Here is a 27,177-nt window from a genome sequence, read left to right as displayed (position 1 = left end):
AAACAAAAATAGAACTGTTTGGCCATAATGACCATTGTTATGTTTGGAGGGAAAAGGGGGAGACTTGCAAGCCGAAGAACACCATCCCACCGTGAAGCACGGGGGTGGCAGCATCATGTTGTGGGGGTGCTTTGCTGTAGGAGGGACTGGTGCACTTCACAAAATAGATGGCATCATGATGGAGGACAATTATGTGGATATATTGAAGCAACATCTCAAGACATCAGTAAGGAAGTTAAAGCTTAGTCGCAAATGGGTCTTCCAAATGGACAATGACCCAAGGCATACTTCCAAAGTTGTGGCAAAATGGCTTAAGGATAACAAAGTCAAGGCATTGGAGTGGCCATCACAAAGCCCTGACCTCAATCCTATAGAACATTTGTGGGAGGAATGGGGAATGGGCCAAAATTCACTCAACTTATTGTGAGAAGCTTGTGGAAGGCTACCCGAAACGTTTGACCCAAGTTAAACCATTTAAATGCAATGCTACCAAATACTAATTGAGTGTAAGTACACTTCTGACCCACTGGGAATGTGATGAAAGAAATAAAAGCTGAAATAATTCATTCCCTCCACTATTATTCTGACATTTCACATTCTTAAAAGAAAGTGGTGATCCTAACTGACCTAAAACAGGGAATTTCTACTAGGATTAAATGAGTTTAAATGTATTTAGCTAAGGTGTATGTAAACTTCCGACTTCAACTGTATAATTAGTTAACTACAGTTATAATCACGGTAGGTTGCAATAGAGGACGTATTGTTAGCTTACCCCAATCAGGGGAGGGATGGTAGGGATTGGAGGGGTGAATAAACAAATAAGGGGGATTATAAATGCCAAATCTATCTGGAATATTAAAGATGATCTACACCCCCCTCCCCATATAAAGGCTTTATATAGCGTTGCAAAAGGTTTTTACTCATCTTAAAACTTATATCATACTCTATAAAGGTGACATAACAGATCCATAGGTAGGGTGCATTGGTAAATGTGACAATTTAATAATGTATTACATACTCCATTTAACATCAAGGGATCCAAAACTTGTAAAAATGTGTCACTTAAAAACACATTTGTAACCTCTGCCCATTATGTACGTCCACCAATGCTTTGATAAACCTGCTATGTTACATAGATATTTGCTTTGTTAATGTGCTTCTGTTTGGACAATTTCCTTCTCAAACAATCTATCATAACATGTGCCTTTGCACCTTTCACTTGCAAAATTATGCAAATATAATTTACATGAAAACTGACAACCTTGCAGGATCTTCCTCTCCATCTGAACAAACTTGGCTGCTGTTGCGTTCACACACAGTGGCGGAATGTATGTTGCATGTTATAAGTATGTCCCCATCATGTGCACGAATAACATTTAGAACTAATTGGATGACATTGTTGTGAGTATAATTTCGGTGCTTGAAAAAATGTATGGCTTTCTGAAAATGCTACATTAACTGACTCCACAATGCCATGACTATTTGATGTAAGAGAAACTTCAATTGAAAATACATAATTCTTAATATTTTGTTGAGCAACATATTGATCAAACACGTATTATAAAAATGTCTCCGTTGTGTTTTAAAATGGCTGATTATCATATGGGTATGACAAAAACTGTGTTATGAGTAATGTACAAGAAAAGATGAATACTCTCTGTTCAAAGTTCTTGACAGTGAATGCTCTGAGCTCTGTGATGTTATTCATGTTGATGTCACTGTGGACCCAAACAACAAGTGTAATGAGCTGATCAGTATTTCTCTCAGGTATGAAACAGAACACAGCCCTGATTCCATGATGCTCAGAGCATGATGTGTAGAGCATGATGTGTCTCTTTCAAAGCTGATATTGCCGATGATGGCATCCTTAAGAAGTTTCCTTCTTCTCTGGCTACTCAGTTTGGAGAGATGGCTGGTTCTACAACGTTTCTTAATGATGTCATACACTATCCACTTCGATATCATACACTATCCATATATTTGTATGTTGAACAGGCTGAATGGCACCTTGGACAGCACCCACTGTTGGTCTGCATGCCTCTGGGGAACTCGCACTGGTCACCTCTGCGGCAGAGGCTTTGACACAAGCCACAGAGGATTGCCTGCCCAACCACAGAAAAGAGCAACGCTTGGAGGAGGGAGCAATGGACAAGTAACAAAGTACCTTGCCCACCACCCGGTTGGTGAAGATAGAGTCCTATTTAGCACAGCGACTCTTAAACCATTGAGAGAGAAGTATCTACTCTACTGGCAGGATTGTTGTCACACTTTCACATTCCCCCTTGTTGGAGGCAGGAGTCAAGCAGAAATCCTGAGTGGCGCAGCAGTCTAAGGCACTGCATCGCAGTGATAGAGGTGTCACTACAGACCCAGGTTCGATCCCGGGCTGTATCACAACTGGCCATGATTGGGAGTCCCATAGGGTGGCGCACAATTGGCCCGGGTTAGAGGAGGGTTTGGCCGCGGTAGGCCGTCATTGTAAATAAGAATTTGTTCTTAACTGACTTGCCTAGTTAAATAAAGATTAAATGAAAGAAAAGGGTGCATGGCCCAAGTTCCAACTCAACAAATCACAGGACCCACACAAAGAATTATGTAATCAAACAAATAACATTTGACCCCAGAAGGCTAAGAAACAAGTTTCATCTGGCATGGAGCATGTAGTTGTTGAAGAAACTGTCTGGTTACACTTTATTTTAGGCCTACAGTATTATTGGTAGAAAGCATATGGTAAAATGATAATAACCTGACAATTAGGCCTATCTAATAATAACTACATTTCAGTCATTTGGAATTCACTAAAACAAGAATGATAAGCCTACCATTATATCCGATATTGACCAATTACTACAAAAGGACTAACCTGAGATGGTAACACACTCAAAGAAAGGACTGAGGTGGAAATTAATTTATCATTTAAATTAATTGTTACACAATTACAAACGTATTAATTGCAGTATGTTGCCTACTAAAACTAAAGTGTGACGTTGTGAAATAAGTAATATGTAGGTCAGTATTAACATACTGTATTCAGCAGATCGTGTGGCAGGTTGTCCGGCAGGGTGCTTACCGAGTGAGCAAGAAAAAGCGGGCTGCTGGTGGCAGGGAGCAAAGGAAGGAAACGTGAGGAATGGCTGAAAGCTGACTGTGTTTTTCTACAGGAAACAAATCAGGAGGGAAACGATAGCAAAAATAAGTCACCAAGTGTTTCCCATTTCGGTTGGAGAATTGTACTGAGGCTTCTTATTTTGTCAACGCACGGATCCGCCTGGTTTTCAGATTTAATGGGACAACGAAAACGGAAAAAGCAAAAGGTGCCAATTTTGTCGTCTGTGTGGACGGGTGCTACTTATTTTTATGGAACCAATACTCCACACGGGATGAATAGGAGGACACTTAGTGCAAGGTAAACCGCATTGTTTGAGTAAAGAAAATGTCCCAGATTTGACAGGGGTAGTTAAGGATATATGTTTGGTGGGACTGATGCATTAACATGTTATATCCTTGAAGTGGTCGACTACCTATCAACAATAATACGTATTCAAGCTTCTTGGACAAGCCATCACAACAGAGCAGTCACATGAAAATTGGCCTACATGTCCTTATAAGAGAAACACGTAAAGCCATTTTGCTCCGTCTGAACAGAAGAAGAACATGCGCGTGTTTGTCATCTGGATATTTTTGCGGTTGTTTTCACTACGGAATGGTGCGGCTGGTCAAGGACAATCCACTCCGGCTATTTGTTCGTCCTCGTGCAGCTGCGACGAGGACGGAGGCGCCGATTGCTCTGGGAAAGGACTGACCACTGTCCCAACTGGTCTAAGCGCCTTCACCTACTATCTGTAAGTATCAACACATATTGAAACTGTGTAATAAAACACGATTAAACCTAGAATCAATCTCTCTCCCTGGTTAGGACGTGTTTATAATGGTAAGATTGGCCACTAGGTACTCGAGAGGGGCACCTCTCCACGTTAATACTGGAGCAAACTTTTGCACAATGGCTGTCAATGAAGCCAAGTAATCGAGTGCATTTTTACAACTTTGGGCTGTGGATCAGTTATTCAACTGATAACAAACACATTATTGTGGTTGGTATGAGAGAGCAAACACAAAAAAATGAAGAACAGCCAGAGGAAAAGTAGCCCATAAAATTGAAGGTTGGTACATACAGTATTGGCTAGGCTATTATTTTAATGCAATGGTTGCCAAAATGTTTCATGTGGGTCCAAACTCATTCACTTGCTGACCTTTCCTTGATATGACCCCTCTTATACCGTAGTATTTTACTATACTGAAAAGCATACAAGCTATAGCATATTCCTTGGCCTGGCACCTGGACTTTCACTTTCTTAGACTACAGTCACTTATATTTAGGGACATGTGGAATAGTAGCCCATCCTGTGTAAAGCAAGAAGGTGGATCTGTCTTCATTTGCTGATTCTTTGGCCTGTCTTAGCTCTGTGGTCTCGCTTGATTGTGATTATACCTGCCAGAGAGTGTTTGTCCTGAATGCTGCTCCACTCACCAACTCACATCATGGCAGAGAAAGTCCCATGTCACTTTAGGTGTATGCCTATCCCTAAAAGAAAACACTGTGGACACACATACCCATCATCTCAGAGACGGTTGTTATTCTGATATTTACATTACATATCCTTTACATATGCAATACATGTCCTTTACAAAGTGATTCAGATTCATCTTACAGGGATACACCAGAATTCACCCCAGAATGTGTGAGTTCAGTAACACATTACTGTAATAATGAAGTCTCATTGACTTTCCTTCCAAAGTTTCCTAAGTTGCAAAATTGTGGCTCAAGCAATTTATCAACATGGGGAAAATGTGCAATGTTAAATTATTTGTAGACTATATTTTTTACAGAATAAAATATATTCTGAATCTTGTTCAGCAACCGCCGAAAGGAAAAAGCTGTTGTGATCAACACAAAATAACAACTAAACCAAAAGCCCTTTGACATGGGTCTTTTAGTTAGCCTATAGTTTATTTTAAGGAATGGTGATTGTTTCTTTTCTGTATTCCCTGTGATTCCGCCATCGTATCTGTCTTTGTCTCTGTACCAAAAAAAAGCGAGTTGCTCTGCACTACCTTACTAAAGAGAGAGAGAGCATTACTAACTGAGGAGAAACTGAGACTGGGTCTACATAGTTATACATTTCTAGTTAACCAGCCTTAAAGGTTTCACAATGTCTTAGTTAATGATAAACAGAGCAGCCGCCCAAGGGCGTCAAAGGGTCTATGTGTTATTTATTGAAGGTGGATGAATGAAATGTGCTTCCTAATGTGGAAAAGAAGGAAGGATCTGACCTTGAGAAGACTACCCTCTGGGCACACACTGGTTGATTCAAAGTTGTTTCCATGTCGTTTCAATGAAATTACGTTGAACCAACGTGAAATAGATGTTGAATTGACGTCTGGACCCAGTGGGTATTGATACAGAACAGTTTCATATCCAAGACTGAATGAGAAATTTAAATATATACAATATCACCATCACCTTTATTTACTTAACTTAACATAAAAGCTGAGGGGTTGGTTTTTATATTTATTTCCACCTAGGTGCCTGAACATTACACCACATGGACTGTAAGTACATTTGATTGACTTCTTGAGTTCATTAATATCCAGCAGAATTGTAGAAATACACACGCTCTAGAGTTGACCCAATAAACTGCCAATGTAGAGATGTTTTGTGTCAGGTAAAATGAAGAGAAACTGTGGTATTTACCAATGTGTAAACTAAGACACAGTGTAGTGTATGCTGTTATCAAACATCATGATCTTGCGTGTAAGTTACCAACACATCCCCAAATATTGTATTACAATTGCGAAGTCAACGTATTACGGCTGGAAGTGTGGGCGTGAAGGCTTCTTGTGCACCTACACTGAGCAAGGGTTATCCAAATGCTTTGTGACAGCTTTTTAGCTCATAACTACGTGATATATTCAGTTCAAGCCCTCAGAGTATTTGACGGGTGGCCTTGGAGCAATTCCACGCCAACAGAGTGATTTTTCACTTTCAAATGTATGTCAAACAAAAACCAATGATTGCAAACAAATGATACAACTTTATGCACAGGGACTACTTAGCAATTTCCACTGACAATTCTTCAAGTAAATGTTCACTTGACGTTGTCAAAAGTGGTCAATCATTGGTTTTTGTTTTGTTTGAAATACATTTTAAAGTAAAAAATGTTTCTATGTTAATGTGGAATTGACCCTTAGTGCAGCTGTCTCTCTCTTTCTATTTCTCTCCCTCCCTCTCCATTCAATGTCTCTTCTCCGTCTCTTAAATTCCCCTTCTTTCCATTCCTTCTGTGTTTTGGTGAGTAGAGAGGTCAGGGGTCATGATGGATTAGTGCGACACATCGCAGCTGTAGAAATACTCTTTTTGTCAGAGTTAATGCACAGGGAGGCTGTGCTGAGCTGGTAATGCTCCTTACCGGAAGTGAGCTCATGTTTGTTTAAAGAAGTAAACAAAATATTTACCTCCATAATGTTAATTTAATCCCATTTACCACTCATCAAAAGTGGAATTACATCCTTAGTATAGAAATATATTTTGGTAACACTTTACATTAGTGTGTCAGCAAACAAACAACTTAATCTATTAATTGGGGTACACATCATCTGCTGTGATGTTTAGTGGCAATTATAAGCTTTTTTGCTGAAACAGCAGAGACAGACGGGGATCAACAAGACAGGCAAATAGTGAAGAGCTTGATAAATTGAGATATGGAAAATTACTGAAGGGAGAGATTAATGGACAGAAAGAGACAGGGAAATTGACACACACATAAACACACACACAGAGATAATGATAGAAGCAGACAGGTCCAGCAGTCTTACAAGAGGCACATTGCAGGCCCTGCTGTCCCTAGAGGTGGGAGAATGGTTTCCCAGAAGGTTGGCTTTGTTTGTGATTTTTCCTCCTGCTGTGATTCCATCCAGTACAACCTGCCACCCCATGAATGTACTGAATCTGTTGTACAGAGAAGCAGAGAGGAGAATGGAGGGTAGCAGTTATGTTATTAAGAGAAGTAAAAGAAATGGGGCCACAGACATTAACTCCATCTTTTGAAAGTCAGGTTTTTTGTTGAATTTCTGGCCTTGGAATTCTGGAATGTCCTCTTAAATTGGAATAGTTCCAGACAGAGGTATGACTAGACCTGCTCTTGTCCTGCATTTGTAGTTATTTAGAGAGCGTTACTTCAAGTTTTTATTTCATGTGTCGTCATTCTTCAAAATCAGTAACCCATATACGTAGTCACAAAATAATATACAGTACTGTACATTGCCACTTTCGTTGGCAATATCCTACAATACTTTAACATTTATGCATCTGTTGATTTGCATAATCTTACGGAATTTGACACAGATGGGAATTGGCCTGTGCCCTTTGTTTTATCAGTCCATAAATCAGAGTGTTTGGTTGGCACCAGCCAGCAGCCCAGGGGAAGGTTGGAGAGGTGGGCTGGGGGGTGGAGCTGCCTGCAGCATGTTGGTGTGTACATTATATTTTTTATTGGCAGCTGAAAATGAGACTCTCCTGCCTGAGGACAACAGGTGGGGAGAAAGAGAAATACGTTCTGGAACCCCCCTCACCCTGTACACCAATTTCCCCTCTGACAGATACGAGTGACGAAAGAACATCTCAGTCTCTTGAGGGCTTGGTGACTGTGTGTGCACTCTCGCTCTCATGTGTGCATGCGGGGGGGCATGAGGGTTTGGGGTAGGAGGGGGTCACTTCTCACATCTCATCTCAATTGAAGTCCTTTCATAGTGTGAACAAGCACAAGTTTAGGGGAGGGAGGGGATAGGGGGACTAATGCCCTTTCACTCACTGGTCCAGCTAGCTCACTCGCCATTGGTGCCCTCGATCCATCTTAAGCTGAATGATACTTTTGTTCATGGTCAGCAGAGGTGAAAGGAGCTAGTCACTGGTTTCCGCTCCCAAACAGGATGACTGCTAGATGGTTGAATGTTTACCCCCCCCCCCCCCCCCCCCTTGCTCTATCTCTTTCTCTCTCTCCCTCACACAACTCACACTCTCTTTTACTTATGATCACTTATCTTCCTAATTTTCATCCTATTTTTCCGTAGTCCTCTCCAGCTCTCTCATCATCACATTCTCTGTCAATCTCTTTTTCTCTTGGTTCAATTCAATGTTGTAAATTGGTATAAAAAAACATACATTTGAATAGCAAAATAACAATACGTTTACAATGACAACAACTCCCATACCAATATCAATCACTTCTCTCCCTCTCTGTCTCTCACTGTTTTAGGGCTGACATGTTTGCATTGCCGGCTGGTTGTTTGCACTCTAGCTACAGTGAATCAGTCTCCCCTAGGACCCATGTGGTAAATGCTTGACCTTCTCTGCACTCCCATGGTGGAACACTCTGCCCGTCTGTGTATACAAAGTGCCCTTGTTCCTTTCCAGCATGGCAGCCAGGGAACCTCAGCCATCTTCCTCAATTCTCACCACCTTCACCTCCTCTCTAATCAATAAGAAACAGCCGGCTGAGAAAATAGTTACCCGTTACCTGCATTTTTTCCCACAACTCTGCTGTCAAGGGACCAGGGGGCTAAAAAGCCAAAACATGACTGAGTTTGCTTTACTTCTGAGGTAGTCAATGGTAGCAGGTGGTTGGGTTGGTGCCCGGTTTGGCTTCTCTACCTCAACAAATGATCTACCGGCAGGATATCGATTTTCATTCAGATGACATTAGCCGGCTAAATAAACACTGCCAAAAGGTATTGAAGAAGTGAAGTTGTCCTCCTTTTGAAGATCACCTTGGGATTCATGGTGCATCTGAACTAAGGCTATGCCTCCTTGAAGCAAAGCCCTTGCAGAGACTACATCAGATACTTTTTACACTTGCCACCTTCTGTGCCCAAAGATCTTCAAAGGAAGGACATAGTAACCTTTTCCCCCAAATCTCTATCTTAGTTATCTGCCGTTGTCCTGTCTGTCAATCCTTGCTGTTCTTGGCACGGTAGCTTCCCCTCCCTCTCATGGCTCCATGCCAGCCAGTGTCTGATCCGCCCACACACATACCACATATACACGCCTTGGTTTTGGAGTCGCTTTAATTTGAATCTCTTTTTGGTCTGCCTTTGCACTGCTTGGCAATCTTTCCATGTATATTTATCTGTCTGTAATGTGGAGCTCTGTGGTTGTTGTGTGGCTTTGCTGAGCTCCTTGTCTGGTCTGTGGACAAACACCAGTGGACTGTGTAATTGTGAGGGGGAAGCTAATGCTGAGCTCAGGTTAAAATCATTCTGACCAAGATCCGTTTTGGATCCAAACGTTGTCAGTGAATTGGGGGCATAAACAGTGTGTAGGCCTTCTTTATTAGCCCAGCACCAAATTCTTTAAGGATGTGCTTATGACCACAAACCTTTCTAAAACCATGATCCAACCATCAGAGACCACACAATAAGCCACTAAGTAACAAGTATAATTTCTCACTTGCCAGAGACTTGAACAGGGTGGACCTCTTTTTGACCCTCTTACCATGGAGAGGTTGTGGTTGGCTTTGAGATAATGCTGAGATAATATATTTATTCTCATCTTGCATCATAGCAGAGATGATGAATTATTGCTTATTTTTTTAATTGTTTAAAAGGTGTAGATTTTGTCGTTGACCCCAAAAGTGATTTAGGAAAGGTATCGTGTCTTTTAGCTGACATTTGTTTCTGAGTAAAGATGATCTGTATGTCTCTATTTACTTGGATTGGCAGTGAATTCCCAGGGAGGTGCTCTGTTGAGACTTGACAACAGCCTCTGCTGCCTGCTCCCCATACTTTCCTCTGTTGGATGTGATTAGTGTTTTGAAGGATGTCTTTGTCGCCGATCTCTTTTTTTAAATGTAGGGAAATCTTGCTTGAGAAGTGAAACCTTTGGGCAACTCTTGCTGGAAATGTGATTCTTTCGGTTTCCCACCAAGGCTGCTATGAGCCCAAAGTGACAACTTTGCATTATTTGATGTCATGTTGGCATTTCATACACTCAGAACAGTGGGAGTGCTGTTTTTTTCTATATGTATCACAGCTGTATTTCTATGTAGGATAGGCAGGTCCCCTGATGACTAAAGCAGCTGGGAGGGTGACAGCATACACAGACCACCCTTTCATCCTGTCCCTGTGGCTGCCTGCACTCTTGACCATGGCAGCCAACAGCCTGTGGAAGATGGTTACAGGGTGCAGGTGTAGGGGTGCTGTCAGCAAGACAGAATGTATCCAAAGGAGGGACCACCGGGAAAGCATTCCAAATAGTGGCCACACAACGCCCCAAGGAGAGTCTGTAGGGGGGGGGGGGGGGGGGGGGGGGGGGATAAAGAGGGGGGTGGATCAAGGTGGAAGCTCCATTGTACAGAGCCTAGAAGGAAATTGGATAAGCTAGGTAACCTGGAGATGGGAAAGATAGATGGCAGGGACGATGAGGGCTTCTGTTGGGGGCCTTTGTAGTTAGAAACATGGGGGGTGGGAGTGTGGTGGGCGATATTATCCTTTAAGGATCCAAAGTCCTACATGCACACACATGCAAGACTTTGGGGACGGCTGGTAGTGAAATTCAAGATGGACCCTTTTTGGGGGGGTTCGCTTCATTATCAAAAGCAGGATGTTTTTTCAGTCCTGTTGTGCTTCAACTCTAACAGCTGGTGTCTATGGGCTCCTCTTTGAAACCGATGAAAGGATTCCTAATCAAGATGAGAGTGGCCCAAAGTTAAAAGGTACTCTCTGTTGAGTTGTTGAACACAAGGGAATGGCTATGGTGTCATATCATTTTTATAGTGTCATACCATACCAGTCCTTTTATACTATAGCCTGTGTAATTTTTATTGGAAGTTGGATGTGCCTTAATCTGTTGGCTGCTTTAGGATCCTTCTACAATCAGTTTACAATCTTTACTAAACCTGCCGATATAACAATCTCTCAATTCCTAGAACTTCAGTTGGATTCGATCACAATTTTGCCCATGGTTACTCTCTATGTATTACATAGTATAAGTCGGAAGTTTACATAAACCTTAGCCAAATACATTTAAACTCAGTTTTTCATAATAACTGACATTTAATCTGAGTAAAAATTCCCTGTTTTAGGTCAGTTAGGATCATCACTTTATTTTAAGAATGTGAAATGTCAGAATAATAGTAGAGTGATTTTATTTCAGCTTTTATTTCTTTCATCACATTCCCAGTGGGTCAGAAGTTTACATACACTTAATTAGTATTTGGTAGCATTGCCTTTAAATTGTTTATGTCACGTTTGCTAGAATAAATGTCGGACCAAGGCGCAGCGGATGTTGAGTTCTACATTACTTAGTTTCACTTTATAACAAATAAAGACAAATAAACAATAAACTAACGACGAACCGTGACTACAGAGATGCTACGTGCACTAACTCAAAATAATATCCCATAAACACAGGTGGGAAAAACAGCTACTTAAATATGATCCCCAATTAGAGACAACGATTACCAGCTGCCTCTAATTGGAATCATACACAATCACCAACATAGAAAAACAAACCTAGAACCCCACATAGAAATAATAAACTAGACTAACCCCCCAGTCACGCCCTCTACCATAGAAAATAAGGACTCTCTATGGTCAGGATGTGACAGTTTAACTTGGGTCAAATGTTTCGGGTAGCCTTCCACAAGCTTCTCACAATAAGTTTTGGCCCAGTGAATTTTGGCCCATTCCTCCTGACAGTGCTGGTGTAACTGAGTCAGGTTTGTAGGCCTCCTTGCTCGCACTCACTTTTTCAGTTCTGCCCACACATTTTCTATAGGATTGGGGTCAGGGCTTTGTGATGGCCACTCCAATACCTTGACATTGTTGTCCTTAAGCCATTTTGCCACAACTTTGGAAGTATGCTTGGGGTCATTGTCCATTTGGAAGACCCATTTGTGACCAAGCGTTTAAGTTCCTGTCTGATGTCTTGAGATGTTGCTTCAATATATCCACATAATTGTCCTGCCTCATGATGCCATCTATTTTGTGAAGTGCACCAGTCCCTCCTGCAGCAAAGCACCCCCACAACATGATGCTGCTACCGCCGTGCTTCACAGTTGGGATGGTGTTCTACGGCTTCCAAGCCTCCCCCTTTTTCCTCCAAACATAACGATGGTCATTATGGCCAAAAAGTTATATTTTTGTTTCATCAGACCAGAGGACATTCCTCCAAAAAGTACGATCTTTGTCCCCATGTGCAGTTGCAAACCATAGTCTAGCTTTTTTTATGGTGGTTTTGGAGCAGTGGCTTCTTCCTTGCTGAGCGACCTTTCAGGTTATGTCGATATAGGACTCGTTTTACTGTGGATATAGATACTTTTGTACTGTTTCCTCCAGCATCTTCACAAGGTCCTTTGCTGTTGTTCTGGGATTGATGTGCATTAATCTCTCGGAGACAGAACGCATCTCCTTCCTGAGCAGTAGGATGGCTGCGTGGTCCCATGGTGTTTATACTTGCATACTATTGTTTGTACAGATGAACGTGGTACCTTCAGGCGTTTGGAAATTGCTCCCAAGGATGAACCAGACTTGTGGAGGTCTACAATGTATTTTTCTGAGGTCTTGGCTGAATTCTTTTGATTTTCCCATGAGGTCAAGCAAAGAGGCACTGAGTTTGAAGTTAGGGCTTGAAATACATCCACAGGTACACCTCCAATTGCCTCAAATGATGTCAATTAGCCTATCCAAAGCTTATGTAGCCATGACATAATTTTCTGGAATTTTCCAAGCTGTTTAAAGGCACAGTAAACTTAGTGTATGTAAACTTCTGACCCACTGGAATTGTGATACAGTGAAATAATCTGTTTGCAAACAATTGTTGGAAAAATTACTTGTGTCATGCACAAAGTAGATGTCTTAACCAACTTGCCAAACTGTAGTTTGCTAACAAGACATTTGTGGAGTGGTTGAAAAAAGAGTTTTAATGACGCCAACCCAAGTGTAAGTAAACTTCCGACTTCAACTATATGTAAGTCACATACTGAATTAGTCAGGTGGGGAAGAAACGTGAGTGCTGTCTGCATAGCTGTCGTGCTGCTACATGCCTGTCTTTCTCTGCAGTGAGTTGGAAAAGTGAACATCCCCTGGGCAATACGAGGAGGGTTTTTTCAAGGGTTTACAGTACTGCTGGGGACCTGTTTTGGCCCAAATGAATCATTATACTGCTGGGGAAGATGACCATACTTTCCCTCTACCAATCTACATGACATGAAAACCAATGTAACCGTATTGAAAGCATGCTTCTGAGCAGTTACTTAATAGTTTCCCCCCCAAAAAGATACATTTGTTACACACTACCATGGCATCAAACATTATATACTATTTCTGCAATTCTCTGTTGTTGCATCTTTAGGAGTATAAATCCACCTTGATTGTTTGAGATTTTAATTGGAATCCTGACTGTGTTCTTTTTCTAACCTGAGAGAAATACTGATCCACTCATGACACTTGTTGTTTGGTTCCACAGTGACATCAGCATGAATAACATCACAGAGCTCCCGGCTTTTGTCTTCAAGACCTTCCCCTATCTAGAAGAACTGTGAGTATTCATCTTTTCTTGTACATTACCCGCTACAGTTGTTGTCACAAGCATATGATAATCAGTGGTTTTCAACCACAACAGCCCAGTTGTATTATGTGTTTGATCATCAAGTTGCTCAACAAGATATAAAGAACCCTGTAGTTTCTCTAACACCAAAGAGTCATGCCACTGTACCATGACTATAGGCTACGTATGATTCCAGAGAACATGTATGTGAGATATTTCACTTTCTTTCATTGTGTTTTCTTTGAGAATTTGCAGGGTGGCAACCGCATGTTTCAGTTCTGGGACCCATTCAATGAGCATATCTAATCTTTGTCATTTTTTTTACTCTTGAAATACCCCTCTGTCTGGTTCAGAGCTGGAAGTAAGGATAAGATCTGTCTACCTGATATCAGGTAACATGTAACCCTGAGAATGCAAAATGACCAGCTAACATTATTCTGCTTCTGTGCCCATGTTATTTTAGCCTGTCTGTGTCTATCATCTCGGACCAGTCTTCACTCCCTTCTTTTCCTAACACTAGGCCTACTTCATCTGCTTTGTCAAAGGGCAATTTACTTTTCATCGCATTGTAAGTGGAGGAATGCCAGGCAGGAAAGAAGAAGGCAAAACAATGGTTTCCATGACAACCTGGCTAAAAACGCACCCTCGCTGCACTCTACCACTCAACATTACCTTTCAGGCAGGGACGGGGGTCTCTGCCCAGTGTCAAATATACTTAGTGAAACCAGTTCTCTAGGTTCCATCCTGCTCTGTAGCTGAGCAGTAGGCTTGGGAGATACCGTATACCGGGGTATTTTTCGAAATACTTACAGTATCATTTTCAATACTGGGGTGCGTGCATTTTCAAAAATGGGGTGTGTGCTACGCCACTGCTTTTAAGTATAACTAAGAAATCTAAGATGTGCCAAAATCAATTATATCAGGCTGAGGGCCCCAGCTACGCATTTGTTTTTCTAACTTGCTTGCTAAATGTCAAGATCAAGCTTTTTGGTCACAGCAGAGACAATAATTTCCCTCCTGGATCAGGATCCCTGTTGCCTAAATTGTTCTGTGCCCCAAAAAAACTAAACAAAAAACTAGTTTCCTTTTGTTTGAATGAGCTCCCATTGTGTGCACTGCCGGTATGGTACAGAAACGGTATCTCTGTATGAAAATCGGGATACCGCCCAGCCCTACTGAGCAGCACTGTAGGGCCTAGCAATTATATTCATGCTTTGGAATGCTTTTTTTGTTGACAGCTGTCTTTAGTTTTTAATTTGTGTTTGTTTAGCCTTATCCTCGAAACAAATCATAATGTTTCATTGAGTGAACTGAGCGGATGGCTCTGTAGCCCGGGGTGGTGGTGTGTCACTGAACCACAGCTCCAGCCCTGAGGGCTGACTGAGAGAGAGGGGGACATGCCCAGAGAGAAACATTCCCTCTCTGATAGTCACGCAACCCTCCTTCATACACACCTCCCATCCTGAACAAAGCACAACACAGCCTAGCTACCATGCTGACAGATAAATAGATGTAGGGGAGTCATCCCCTTCAATTTGTGTTTGAGTGCTTGTGTATTTGTCTGTGTCTCTGCACACATTTGTCTCCCTGAGTGTGTGTTCCAAATATCTTCACCTTCTGATGTTAAAGTGCATGTTGTCTACCAGTGAGTTTCTTAGTGAAATAGAATGGTTGTGGGAGTGGTGCTACAGAAGGGAAGGACTTAGTCTTTCCTCAACAAGGCTTAGCACATTCTTCTGCCTTCATCAAAGCCTAGGGGGACGTGTTCTGAATTTGTTGAGAGAAAGGGAATGGGTGGGGAGGTTCTTCACCCTGAAATGTGAAGGATGTCCTAGCAATTTGTTAGCAGGCCTGCGTGTGGTGGCTGGGCCATAGATATGTGGGCGTTGACCAGCTCCAAGGCTGTGGACGTAAAGTTTACAGTATCTTATAAATCTGGCAGACACACTAACCAATTTGCACATAAATCCTACTCTGCTTTCAAACCTGAAGATGTGTTACTTGAGTCCCAGATTAATAATAAATAATTGTCAGTAGTTGCAGTTGCCGCAAACTTAGTGCAATTGAGTCAAGGAGTAGGCTTGATTTATGTGCATGAAACTGTCCCATTTGACTACAGTTAATTTACTGCTGAGAAACAATGAAAATGCTGTGAAATGAATAGTTGACAAAGACACATGAGAAGCCAAATTGATTTGGGTGTTTGATGGTGAAGCGTGTCCTTTGGAATCCACCACTGGAAGGCAATCATTTGGTTTGAGCCAAAGCCAAGTCAAGTTGTAGAGCATGTACCAGTATATAGCCTTTCAATCCTAACCATGTTTGTCAACCACAACAAATATGTGATTTTTAACATGGTCTGCCATTGGATCACAGTGGAAGTCTGCCACTAGTGTTTGTGTGTTTAGACAAGAGACCCTGTCATATGATGCTGTCTGGTTGTTATATGATGGACCAACTGTGTTCGACATCCCTGGAAGTGTGTCCCCGAGTAGGCCCCAGTAAGGGGGTGCGTTGTGGGGTTGTATTAGGGCATAGTGGGAGTTGTTACTCAGATTCCCCAGGCTCTCAGGCTCACACCCAGCAGCTATTGGCTGCAGGGGAATCTAATGCCACCCAGCTCAAGTTGCAAAGGGTGATAAATCTGGTGCTAATCTCCCAGGCCAGATTTGGTGGAACTATGAGTCCCTGACATCCCGCCCCCACATGATTATTCACACTGCCAGTTCTTCCTGATACCCTGGCTGGAAGGGAAGGGAAGGGGAGGTAGACCAGGCCCAGGAGGGGAAACCCAGGCCCAGTCCTAATGTGTCCACTCTCTCCCCAGAGTGTCTGGTGAATTGACAACATGCCGTCGCACTGACACGTCTCTCTGGCACCCCAGGCATTATGTTATGCTATGCTATGCCTGATAACACAAACTGGAACCTGTGAGGTGTTTTCATTTGTATTTTGGTCGATGACTTTCCATCTTGTATGTATTAACATTTCAAAGTGAAGCTGTTAAATTGAGAGCTTTGAAAGTTGTACCAACAACATATAGATTACTGTACGAATCCTCGTTTAGCTTCCGATGCAATTCTGAATCTTTTTCTCTCCCTCTTCCTCTCTCTCTTGTTCTCTCTATTCGTCTCTCTCTCTACCTCAGACGACTGGCAGGAAATGACCTCTCATTCATCCACCCTGACGCTCTGTCTGGACTACATCAGCTCAAAGTCCTGTAAGTGTGCCGCTCATTGGTCCTACACACACACTTACAACACGCACACATAGACAAACACTCATATAATACCTGTATGTTCTGTGACTGTACATTGAGCCAAGGGGTCAAAGACCAGTACTGGTGAGTGCTCGGGCACAACCCACACAAAATCAAACACACAGACATTCACACGCACACACACACCTGTAAATAAAACAGAGGTGTTCACTTCCTTCCCAACGAGCGGTGGCCATGTGACGTGTGTGAAGAAGCAGGAAACCAGAGGGCCTGTTCCCCTGGGCCCTAGCCTGCTTTGACGACAGAGACTACTGATAGTAGAGAGGAAGGGAGATAGTCACCATAACCACATTTGTGTCCATTAGATACTAGGATCCACAGACAGATACAAACGCTCATCACTACATGGTCAAGTACTCACATCCCACATAAAAAATACTATTTTACTATGGAATACTACAGTACTTACTATATAATTATGTAGTATACTGTAGAATTCTATACTACACATTGTAGTATCCCTTGATTGTGTGTTGTACTAGTAGTATATAATTTTGTAGAATACTATAGTAAATACTCATGAAATGTTAGTCCGCCCAAACTTTTTTTACTATAATAAATATTACAGTATTTCATTTGCATATACCCTGCCCATTCCCCTCCCCATATCCCAACTTGTGCCACCTGTAAGTGAGAAACATACATGTCAAGGTTAGACCATTTACACTGTGGACAAAACATTTCCATGACATAGACTGACCAGGTAAATCCAGTTAAGTTAGGATCCCTTATAGATGTCACTTGTTAAATCCACTTCAATCAGTGTAGATGAAGTGGAGGGGAGACAGGTTAAATAATGATGTTAAAGCCTTGAGACAATTGAGACATGGATCGTGTATGTGAGCTATTCAGAGGGTGAATGGGCAAGACGAAAGATTTGAAGTGTATTTTGAACTGGTTATGGTAGTAGGTGCCAGGCGCACTGGTTTGAGTGTGTCAAGATTTGCAATGCAGCTGGGTTTTTCACACTCAATAGTTTCCGTATGTATCAAGAATGGTCCACCACTCGAAGGACATCCAGCCAACTTGACACAACTGTGAGAAGCATTGGAGTCAGCATCCCTGTGGAATGCTTTCGACACCTTGTAGCGTCCATGCCTCGACAAATTGTGTCTGTTCTGAGGGCAAAAGGGGGTGCAAGTCAATATTAGGAAGGTGTTCATAATGCTCTGTACACTAAGTGTATTATATTCCCTATGGTTATAGAAAAGAGCAGAAGCTCTGAACCTTCCGTTCAGACCCCAGTCCTACCCACCTACAGGTTATTGTAAATTTGCTCTTTTAGTATTTGTCTCTTACGTTTTGTCAAAGAGAAAGCCCCCCACTTCTATGTCATAGATAATAGAGGTCGACCGATTAATCGGAATGGCCGATTAATTAGGGCCGATATCAAATTTTCATAACAAACGGTAATCTGCATTTTTGGAGTGTAGTGTTAAGTCTGCAAAAACAATACAGTGAGGGCCTCCCGGGTGGCGCAGTGGTCTAAGGCACTGCATCGCAGCGCTAGCTGTGCCACCAGAGACTCTGGGTTCGAGCCCAGGCTCTGTCGCAGCCGGCCGGTCCATGGGGCCTAGCGTCGTCCGGGTTATGGAGGGTTTGACCGGTAGGGATATCCTTGTCTAATCGCGCGCTAGCGACTCCTGTGGTGGGCTGGGCGCAGTGCACCAGGTCGTTAGGGGCACTGTGTTTCCTCCGACACATTGGTGCAGCTGGCTTCCGGGTTGGATGTGCGCTGTGTTAAGAAGCAGTGCAGCTTGGTTGGGTTGTGTTTCGGAGGACACATGACTCTCGACCTTCCTCTGTCCCAAACCTGTACGGGAGTTGTAGCGATGAGACAAGATAGTAACTGCTAAAAACAATTGGATACCATGAAATTGGGGCGAAAAAAGGGGGTAAAATTAAAAAAATATATATTTTTAAACAATACAGTGAGTAAAGTTCGCAAAAACACTACACTAACTTAACTGGATTTACCTGGTCAGTCTGTCATGGAAATGCTATACTATTCCTACTATAGTATTTTTTGATATGGGCTATGCTCAGAGACACACACATCCTCCCCTCCCCATACCTTAATGCATGCTGTACACTCTACTTCACCCTGAACCCATACACAAGCTTATGAAACAAAGCCTGAGGTGCTAGTTAGAGTCAATGACTTTGACTCTTCACAGAGATAGGAGGCTGAGACTGCAACACTTTGTAGTCCTTCAGTGTTCATTTACATTTGTCATTTTGCAGATGCTCTTATTCAGAGCGACTTACTAGTAGTTAGTGCATACATTTTCATACTGTGTTCACACTTTAACTTGATACATAGCTGATCTTCTCATTCTCGTACACACCACGTGACTGCTGGTTGCATCACTAGCCGGCTACCACCTAGCCGGCTTCTCAACCCTGCACCTTAGAGGCTGTTGCATAGACATGGAATCACTGGTCACTTTAATAATGGAACACTAGTCACTTTAATCATGTTTAGATACTGCTTATTCATTTCATATGTAAATACTGTATTCTATTCTACTGTATTTTAGTCAATGCCACTCCAACATTATTCGTCCTAATATTTATATATTTCTTAATTGTGTACTTTTACTTTTAGATGCGTGTATTGTTATGAATTGTTAGATATTACTGCACTGTTGGAGCTAGGAACACAAGCATGTCACTACACCCACAATAACATCTGCTAAATATTTGTATGTGACCAATAAAATTTGATTTGATTTGGTTGTGCAGAAATTGTAACGAGGAGGCATGTTGGTGTGACCACAGTTCAGGTTATAAAACTGTGTTCTCTCCCTCAGGATGTTGCAGAATAACCAGCTGAAGACTGTTCCAAGTACAGCTATAAAGAACCTCTACTCTCTACAGTCTCTGTGAGTCCCCCTATCTCTTCACCCATCTGGAATTACATGACTATGCACACACATACACACACACCTTTTAGAGACTTGAAATGTCAAAACTCCTCAAATGGACATCGTAAGCTTAATCATGACATTTACAATGGGAAGCATTCACTCTACAATCCAATTGACCTATTCGCTTCCTCTAGACTGGCCTGCATCATTGCACTAACCTTTACACAGCTCACACAGCACCATCTTGTTACCATGCTGTCTTTACCCCCCACCACGTTGCATTTACCAGCAGTGAGACATCATCTATTTATTTATGTGATTGGTTTTTGCCTGTATGGGTTTGAAAGGGATGTGTGTGGGTTGTTATGTTTCCCAGACACTGCAGGGCTCTACAGTGCGGCCATTTTAATTATTGCTGTGCGACCTGGAATTTGAATTTAGTCACCAATGTGCCTAGAAAAATGAAGGATTCTAGCTTTAATACCTCAAATATTTTTCATTGTGCTCCTAAATGTCTTTGTGTCCACCTACATTTTTCAACTTAGGCGCGCACGAGTGCTCCTTGTAAAAATGGTCCGCGTAGAACCCTTCACTGGTTTCCAAATCCCCAGCTCCTCAGCGTCTCTTTCATTTGACTTTAACTTAGTGACTCTCTATGACTACTGCATGTCACTCTCCGAGGGACTATGACTGAGCATTACTCCATCTTTGTTTCCCTGTGCCTCTTTTGACTCTGACTGTGAATAGTGTAGGATGAGTTCCAGCTGGAAGCCTGGTCCGGGGCGTGCTGAAAATCCTGCTTTCTGCCATTTATCACCTCTCCAGATCCTTTCCCTCAGTCCCACGTTTTCCCTCTCTTTTTTTCCTTCTCTTTTTTTGCACAAGTCTTTTCTCTCTTAGGAGTTAAGGTCTGTAGCTGAAGTAATATGTTTTGGCAGAGCCTAGCTGGGTTTGTATAATGCTTTTGAGAGTTAGATGTCAATCATCGTGCCTTTCTTCTTCCAACACAGACTCGTAGGGAAGGTAGAGGGAGAGAGAGATATGGAGTCATGAAGGTGGAAAGAGAACGAGGGAAGAGGAGAGGGACACTTAGAGTTAATGTTGTGATATCAGCATTAAGGAGCAGGTTTCATGAATGAGGAACAGAATGTGCAGCACCAGCCAAATACAAAACTAGTAGGAACCTTGATTGTAGAACAAAGCTATTTAAAACCTTTTGTTTGTAGTTCTCACCAGAACAGTCTAAATAGTTAGAAATAAATGCAGAATATTTAGAATAATTAAATTCAATTTTTTATAAAACACCATACTTACTATACATACGTTATAATGTAGTAAGCTATTCAATGGCTCATTCAAATATTTGCAGTTGATAAGAGTAAGGGCAATGGAAAGCTGTTAAAAATGGAAGACCATAGTGTAATGTTTTTCTACTGAGGCAATAGAAATACCTCATAAATACCATTCCTTACATGGCCCTTGATTCTCTCTCTGTCTCTCTCTCTGTCTCGTTATGTGCTGTATCAATATGAGATGTCCTCAACATGAGAATGTTCATGGTGGTGAATGTATGACAGGATTCACACATTTGTGTGACATAACTAGTAAGATAAAGGTTTCTAAAATCTCTCCCCCCCCCCCCTCTGCAGACGTCTGGATGCCAACCACATCACGACGGTGCCTGAGGATAGCTTTGAGGGCCTGCAGCAGCTCCGCCACCTCTGGCTGGATGACAACAGCCTGACTGAGGTCCCAGTGGGCCCCATGAGACACCAGGCTAACCTGCAGGCTCTCACCCTGGCACTCAACCGCATCACCCACATCCCCAACAATGCCTTTGCCAACCTCTCCAGTCTGGTGGTGCTGTGAGTGCTGCAGATCTATCTATTCCAGACCTGGGTTCAAATACTATTTGAATCTTTCAAATACATTTAGCGTTTGCTCTAGCCTCTCTGGAGTGCAAGAGGGGCAGGGTTTGGACTCCTTGTGATTATTCTATTGGTTCCATTGTGTCAGGCAAGCTCAGTAAACTCAAGATCGTATTTAAACCCTGTTCTGGATCTGTTCTGTGCTCCTTCCCATATGGGAGAGTTTGGGGGGTTCAACTCAATGGTAGTATACTGTAGATTCAGATATAGCACAGATATGAGATATTTTTGGTGGAGATTTACATCTGTTGGAAGAAGAAAATGTAGAATCATGGGTAATAGAACAATCTCCACTTTTATTATGAAAGACAGTTATTTTTAAACAGTGTCAAAGGAACAAACCATCGGATTACATTTCTCTACCATTCAAACATTGCAGATGTTCAAATCCATTCCTCTCCAAGTCAAATGAAATTCTTAGTTAAATATATCAACATACTGTATGAAGCCATCACTTCAAACACAAATGCACCCATGCACACATGTGCACGCACACACATGCACACAAACGCATGCACGCACACACACACACAATAAAAATGCTATTGCTGCAGGGCCCAGTTGGAGGGAAATAGGACAGAGCTGTGTCTCTAGTGGCTGGCAAGAATAAACAGGAAGAAAATACCTTGAATCCATCAGGCTTCGACACACCAGCACTCACAATGATACCTGACTTACCAATCACTGTGGTCTCTGGTGATAGCTGCAGAGGACATTTACCTTATGAATAGATTGAATTGGGTCTTACTATCAGGCAGGGAGTGTGGTAGATGTGAAAAGTGCTGTGTTGTTCATCCACAAAGGATGGGATGCCATGTGGCAGATTGAGCATTTTGTTTTATGTGTGTTGTATGTCACTAAGAATAGCTATATTATATCCTGCTTAAAAACCCAGACGGACTCCTATTAAAACCTCCCTGCATGTTCAATCACATAGACTAGATATCCTATACATGTTCCTTCTGTTGTTCAATGTCCGTTTTGGCTCGTCTGCAACAGTGAAGTCTATTTGGAGCCGGGAATGGAATATAAATATATCCTTTATCTTCCAGGCATCTGCATAATAACAGAATTAAGGAGATTGGGGAGAGCTGCTTCACAGGGCTAGAGAACCTAGAGACGCTGTAAGTACATTTGAATACTGTTAATGAGTTTGTGTGTATGAGCCACTCACCCCCCCACACACCCACACACACACACCCAGAGCAGCCGGGACGTCAGTGTGTATGAGCCCCCCCACACACACACACACCCACCCACACACCCAGAGCAGCCGGGACGTCAGTGTGTCCACTTCCTCCTGTAATTGCTCCAGGATAAATGGAGCAGAGTCCGTGATGGCTATCTGCACTACCCTCCCATTGTTCGCTTCCTCCTGCGTCGCCAGCCTGAACAGTGACACAACATCTTTAGTCCGGAGAGGACAGAGGCATTCTGACCTATGGTTTAACAGCAGCCATATTAGACGTACCATGGCTGTTACAATTATTTTTGCAGTGTCACACTCACTCACAACGTTGACACTGATAAAGCATAAAGAGAATTGTCTTACTTACTATAGGAGCCTACCTTATACGTGAGTACTCCAGTCTGTCATGGGAACTACAGTACACTTGGCTATTCGTGAACACTGGATATCCCTTCAAGATAATGTTTTATAGTGTAGTGCCTGAAACTGGAAGATCAATATTTTACTATCGTTAAGGTGACCGTATGTTTGCACAGCACTGCTAGTGAATGGTTACAGTATGATTGAGTGTGCTGTGGTGTGTGGTGTAATGATTATGAAACTCCCTGCTCCTTTTGGCCCCTCAGGGATCTTAACTTCAACAACCTGATGACCTTCCCAGAAGCAATCCAGGCACTGCCCAAACTGAAGGAGCTGTGAGTACTGTCCCATGACAAACACATGCACACACACAGACACACAGTCACAAATGGAAGCACACACACCCCGATACCGACACACACACACACACAGGGATGCACATGCGTACACAGATTCCCTTAGTGAGATTTTTTAAATCTGAAACGTCAACTTTGAGTGATTAGGTTGTTTAGTCAGTAAGCGGCATGTGGCCTAGAGGTGATATCATTTTCTGGTTGCGTGCAGGCTGCAGTGTTTTTGTAGAAATGTGAGCTGTTGATGTGTCTCGGTGGAGCTGTGAACCTTGGCAGGGGGAGCTGGGAGATTAATGATGGGGTCTGACTAGTGCCCCCAAGAATACACTCCTCTATCTGTTTTCCTTACCTTTGTTGCTCTCCTCTCCTGTCTGTCAGCGCTGTAGTAGAGAGAGAGGCTGTCTTAATGTTCCTGTACAATGGTTTCTTGATCCCTTGAACTTGTGATGGATATAAGGGACATACTAGATAAAAGATGCAGGCACATTAGGTACATTACCTGGCCTTTGTTTTCACAGTGTCACTGGGACATCCTGAACAATAGATCATGACTTCACAACGTTTCATGTGGACAGTCAAAACTGTTCTCCAGATGGTGTCCTTTCATATTTCTGATGGAAAAACAATATTAAACATATATGGAATTTACCATTTTTTTATGAGAGCAGTATAGATTAATTAGCCATTAGTAATTATTTGACCTTCAGTCAAATAATTGACACACATTAGATTGAAAGATGCCATCTAATGGTGAAAACTAGAATTAGCCACATTAAGTGCAGAAATCAGGAAGCTGTAGCACACATGTGTACAGAATTAGTCGTCATTTACATATTGGCAACTATAACAGTTTACTTAATTTGGGACCCATATGTTTTCCTAATCACAATTTGTATCTCGTTCTTCTCGTTCAGCTCTTGCAAATGTATCGTTGCATATTTAATATTCCACCTTCATCCCAAAGATTGTGGTAAGAATAATTTTCATGGTGTATATTTTCACTTTCCTCCAGTGGATTTCACAGCAACGACATAGCAGCCGTACCTGAGGGAGCCTTCCACAAGAACCCTTTGCTCCGCACCATGTAAGACCACCATACTTCAAAGCCAGTCCGACTGTCAACAAATACTATAGAATAGAATCTTAAGCCTTCACACATTCATGTACTAGCACAGTGTTCCCCAACTCCAGTCCTCCAGTACACCCAACAGCACACATTTTGGTTGTAGCTCCAGACAAACTCACCTGATTCAACTCATTGAGTGTTTGATCATTAGTTGACCAGTTGAATCAGGTCTGCTTGTCCGGGGCTACAAAATATGTGTACTGTTGGGGGTAGTCCAGGACAGGAGTTGGGAAACACACCAGCAGCAAGCTGGTAATATAGTGACTGACTGACAGCAGCAAGCTGGTAATATAGTGACTGACTGACTGACTGCACCAAGCTGGTAATATAGTGACTGACTGACTGCACCAAGCTGGTAATATAGTGACTGACTGACTGACTGCACCAAGCTGGTAATATAGTGACTGACTGACAGCAGCAAGCTGGTAATATAGTGACTGACTGACAGCACCACGCTGGTAATATAGTGACTGACTGACAGCACCACGCTGGTAATATAGTGACTGACTGACAGCAGCAAGCTGGTAATATAGTGACTGACTGACTGACAGCACCACGCTGGTAATATAGTGACTGACTGACAGCAGCAAGCTGGTAATATAGTGACTGACTGACTGACTGCACCAAGCTGGTAATATAGTGACTGACTGACAGCAGCAAGCTGGTAATATAGTGACTGACTGACTGACAGCACCACGCTTGTAATATAGTGACTGACTGACAGCAGCAAGCTGGTAATATAGTGACTGACTGACAGCAGCAAGCTGGTAATATAGTGACTGGACTGACTGACAGCACCACGCTGGTAATATAGTGACTGACTGGACTGACTGACAGCACCACGCTGGTAATATAGTGACTGACTGGACTGACTGACAGCACCACGCTGGTAATATAGTGACTGACTGACAGCACCACGCTGGTAATATAGTGACTGACTGACAGCACCAAGCTGGTAATTTAGTGACTGACTGACAGCAGCAAGCTGGTAATATAGTGACTGACTGACAGCACCAAGCTTGTAATATAGTGACTGACTGACAGCACCACGCTGGTAATATAGTGACTAACCATGGGCCTAGAAGATACTTGTCCAGAAGATGGTGCCATTCTCTCATAGTAAATACGTTTATTGTCAGAGTGTCCTCTTCTCTTATCCTCCCCAGCCACCTGTATGACAACCCCCTGTCATTTGTGGGAACTTCAGCCTTCCAGAACCTGTCTGACCTGCACTCCCTGTAAGTCCCTGTCCATATCTGTTAGAAAACCAAGTCTGGTACTCTGAACATTGTATTCATAGTGTGGTAAGAATCTCTGAATTAACTGATATACAATAAAAGTGTATTTAATCACCATGTGATACAGTACACTGAATAATGCTGGTGCTTATTTCATACCATAATCTAATGTTACAAGTGGACAGTTATTCAGCATAAAGTTTGTCTCTGGTGTGTCATACCTATTGTATTCTAACCCTGTGAGGTATGTGTTTCAGGATGCTTCGTGGAGCCAGTATGATGCAGGAGTTTCCCTGTCTCACTGGGACTAACAACCTGGAGAGTCTGTGAGTACACAATACAGCAGATGCTTTACATCAACATACACAACTGACACTGACCAACAATGTTAGAATGAATGTGTTTGTGTTAGACAGATTGTGAGTGATTAGCTTTTTTTCTGCCTCGTTTGAGGTTATGTGAGACAGTTTGTCAGTGGTAATTAAATCAGTGTGTTTCTTTCTCAGTACTTTGACAGGCACAAAGATTGCTGCCATACCGGTTGAGCTCTGTGAGGATCTCAAGGTGCTGCGGACTCTGTAAGTATCCCCAACCTCACCTCTCACCCTTATCCTACCTTATTAATATGTTTCACATAAATGCTGGTGACATTCCAGATTATATTATTTCATCCTTTTGCCCATCAGAGACCTGTCCTACAATGAGATTGAGGAGCTGCCTTCCTTCCAGGGCTGTCTAAAGTTGCAGGAAATGTGAGTATTGTATATATTGTTGGGAATGTGAGCAAGAGCACAAACACATTTTTAAACATTACACTCAAGATGACCCCCACCTTCTACCTTTTCCTGAGTGTATATTCTGTGTTCTGCCCTAATTATAGAAGCCTGCAGCACAACCACATCCAGCAAATCGACAGGGACACATTCCAGGGCCTGTCTGCCCTGCGCTTGCTGTGAGTACACACACACACACACACACACACACACTTGCAGCCTATAGTAGGCTTAAAGGTGAAGGGCCTAAGTAGATCTCATTGGAAATTAACTCAGTTCTGCTTTCACTAGCTCATGCCAGAGGCTAATTTAAAAAAGCATGCTTAATTTGCTGCCCTCATTCTGAACACATCATTAAGTAATTTTCTTTACTACAGGGACCTGAGTAGAAATGAAATGAAAACCATCCACAGAGATGCTTTCCTCTATTTGACGGTGCTAACAAACCTGTGAGTAGGAC

At 42.4% G+C, this 27,177-nt stretch overlaps 1 protein-coding gene across 1 annotated transcript in view; it reads left to right on the top strand.

The window, feature by feature from the left end:
* Window positions 1-3,024: 3,024 nt before the first annotated feature.
* Window positions 3,025-27,177, top strand: part of LOC109888420 (leucine-rich repeat-containing G-protein coupled receptor 4-like) — a 29,297-nt gene continuing 5,144 nt past the window's right edge. Inside the window, exons 1-14 of the mRNA XM_020479599.2 lie at window positions 3,025-3,842; window positions 13,520-13,591; window positions 16,749-16,820; window positions 19,694-19,765; window positions 21,400-21,615; window positions 22,731-22,802; window positions 23,494-23,562; window positions 24,593-24,664; window positions 25,873-25,944; window positions 26,202-26,270; window positions 26,451-26,522; window positions 26,631-26,696; window positions 26,825-26,896; window positions 27,095-27,166. Coding sequence (XP_020335188.1) covers window positions 3,655-3,842; window positions 13,520-13,591; window positions 16,749-16,820; window positions 19,694-19,765; window positions 21,400-21,615; window positions 22,731-22,802; window positions 23,494-23,562; window positions 24,593-24,664; window positions 25,873-25,944; window positions 26,202-26,270; window positions 26,451-26,522; window positions 26,631-26,696; window positions 26,825-26,896; window positions 27,095-27,166 — 1,256 coding nt within the window. The 5' untranslated portion in view covers window positions 3,025-3,654. The remainder of the gene's footprint in view (window positions 3,843-13,519; window positions 13,592-16,748; window positions 16,821-19,693; window positions 19,766-21,399; window positions 21,616-22,730; window positions 22,803-23,493; window positions 23,563-24,592; window positions 24,665-25,872; window positions 25,945-26,201; window positions 26,271-26,450; window positions 26,523-26,630; window positions 26,697-26,824; window positions 26,897-27,094; window positions 27,167-27,177) is intronic.

This window comes from Oncorhynchus kisutch, linkage group LG3, assembly GCF_002021735.2.
Source record: "Oncorhynchus kisutch isolate 150728-3 linkage group LG3, Okis_V2, whole genome shotgun sequence".
Taxonomy (NCBI): Eukaryota; Metazoa; Chordata; class Actinopteri; order Salmoniformes; family Salmonidae; genus Oncorhynchus; species Oncorhynchus kisutch.
Note: the sequence above shows the minus strand (reverse complement) of the source record. Positions and strands in the feature narration are given on the sequence as shown.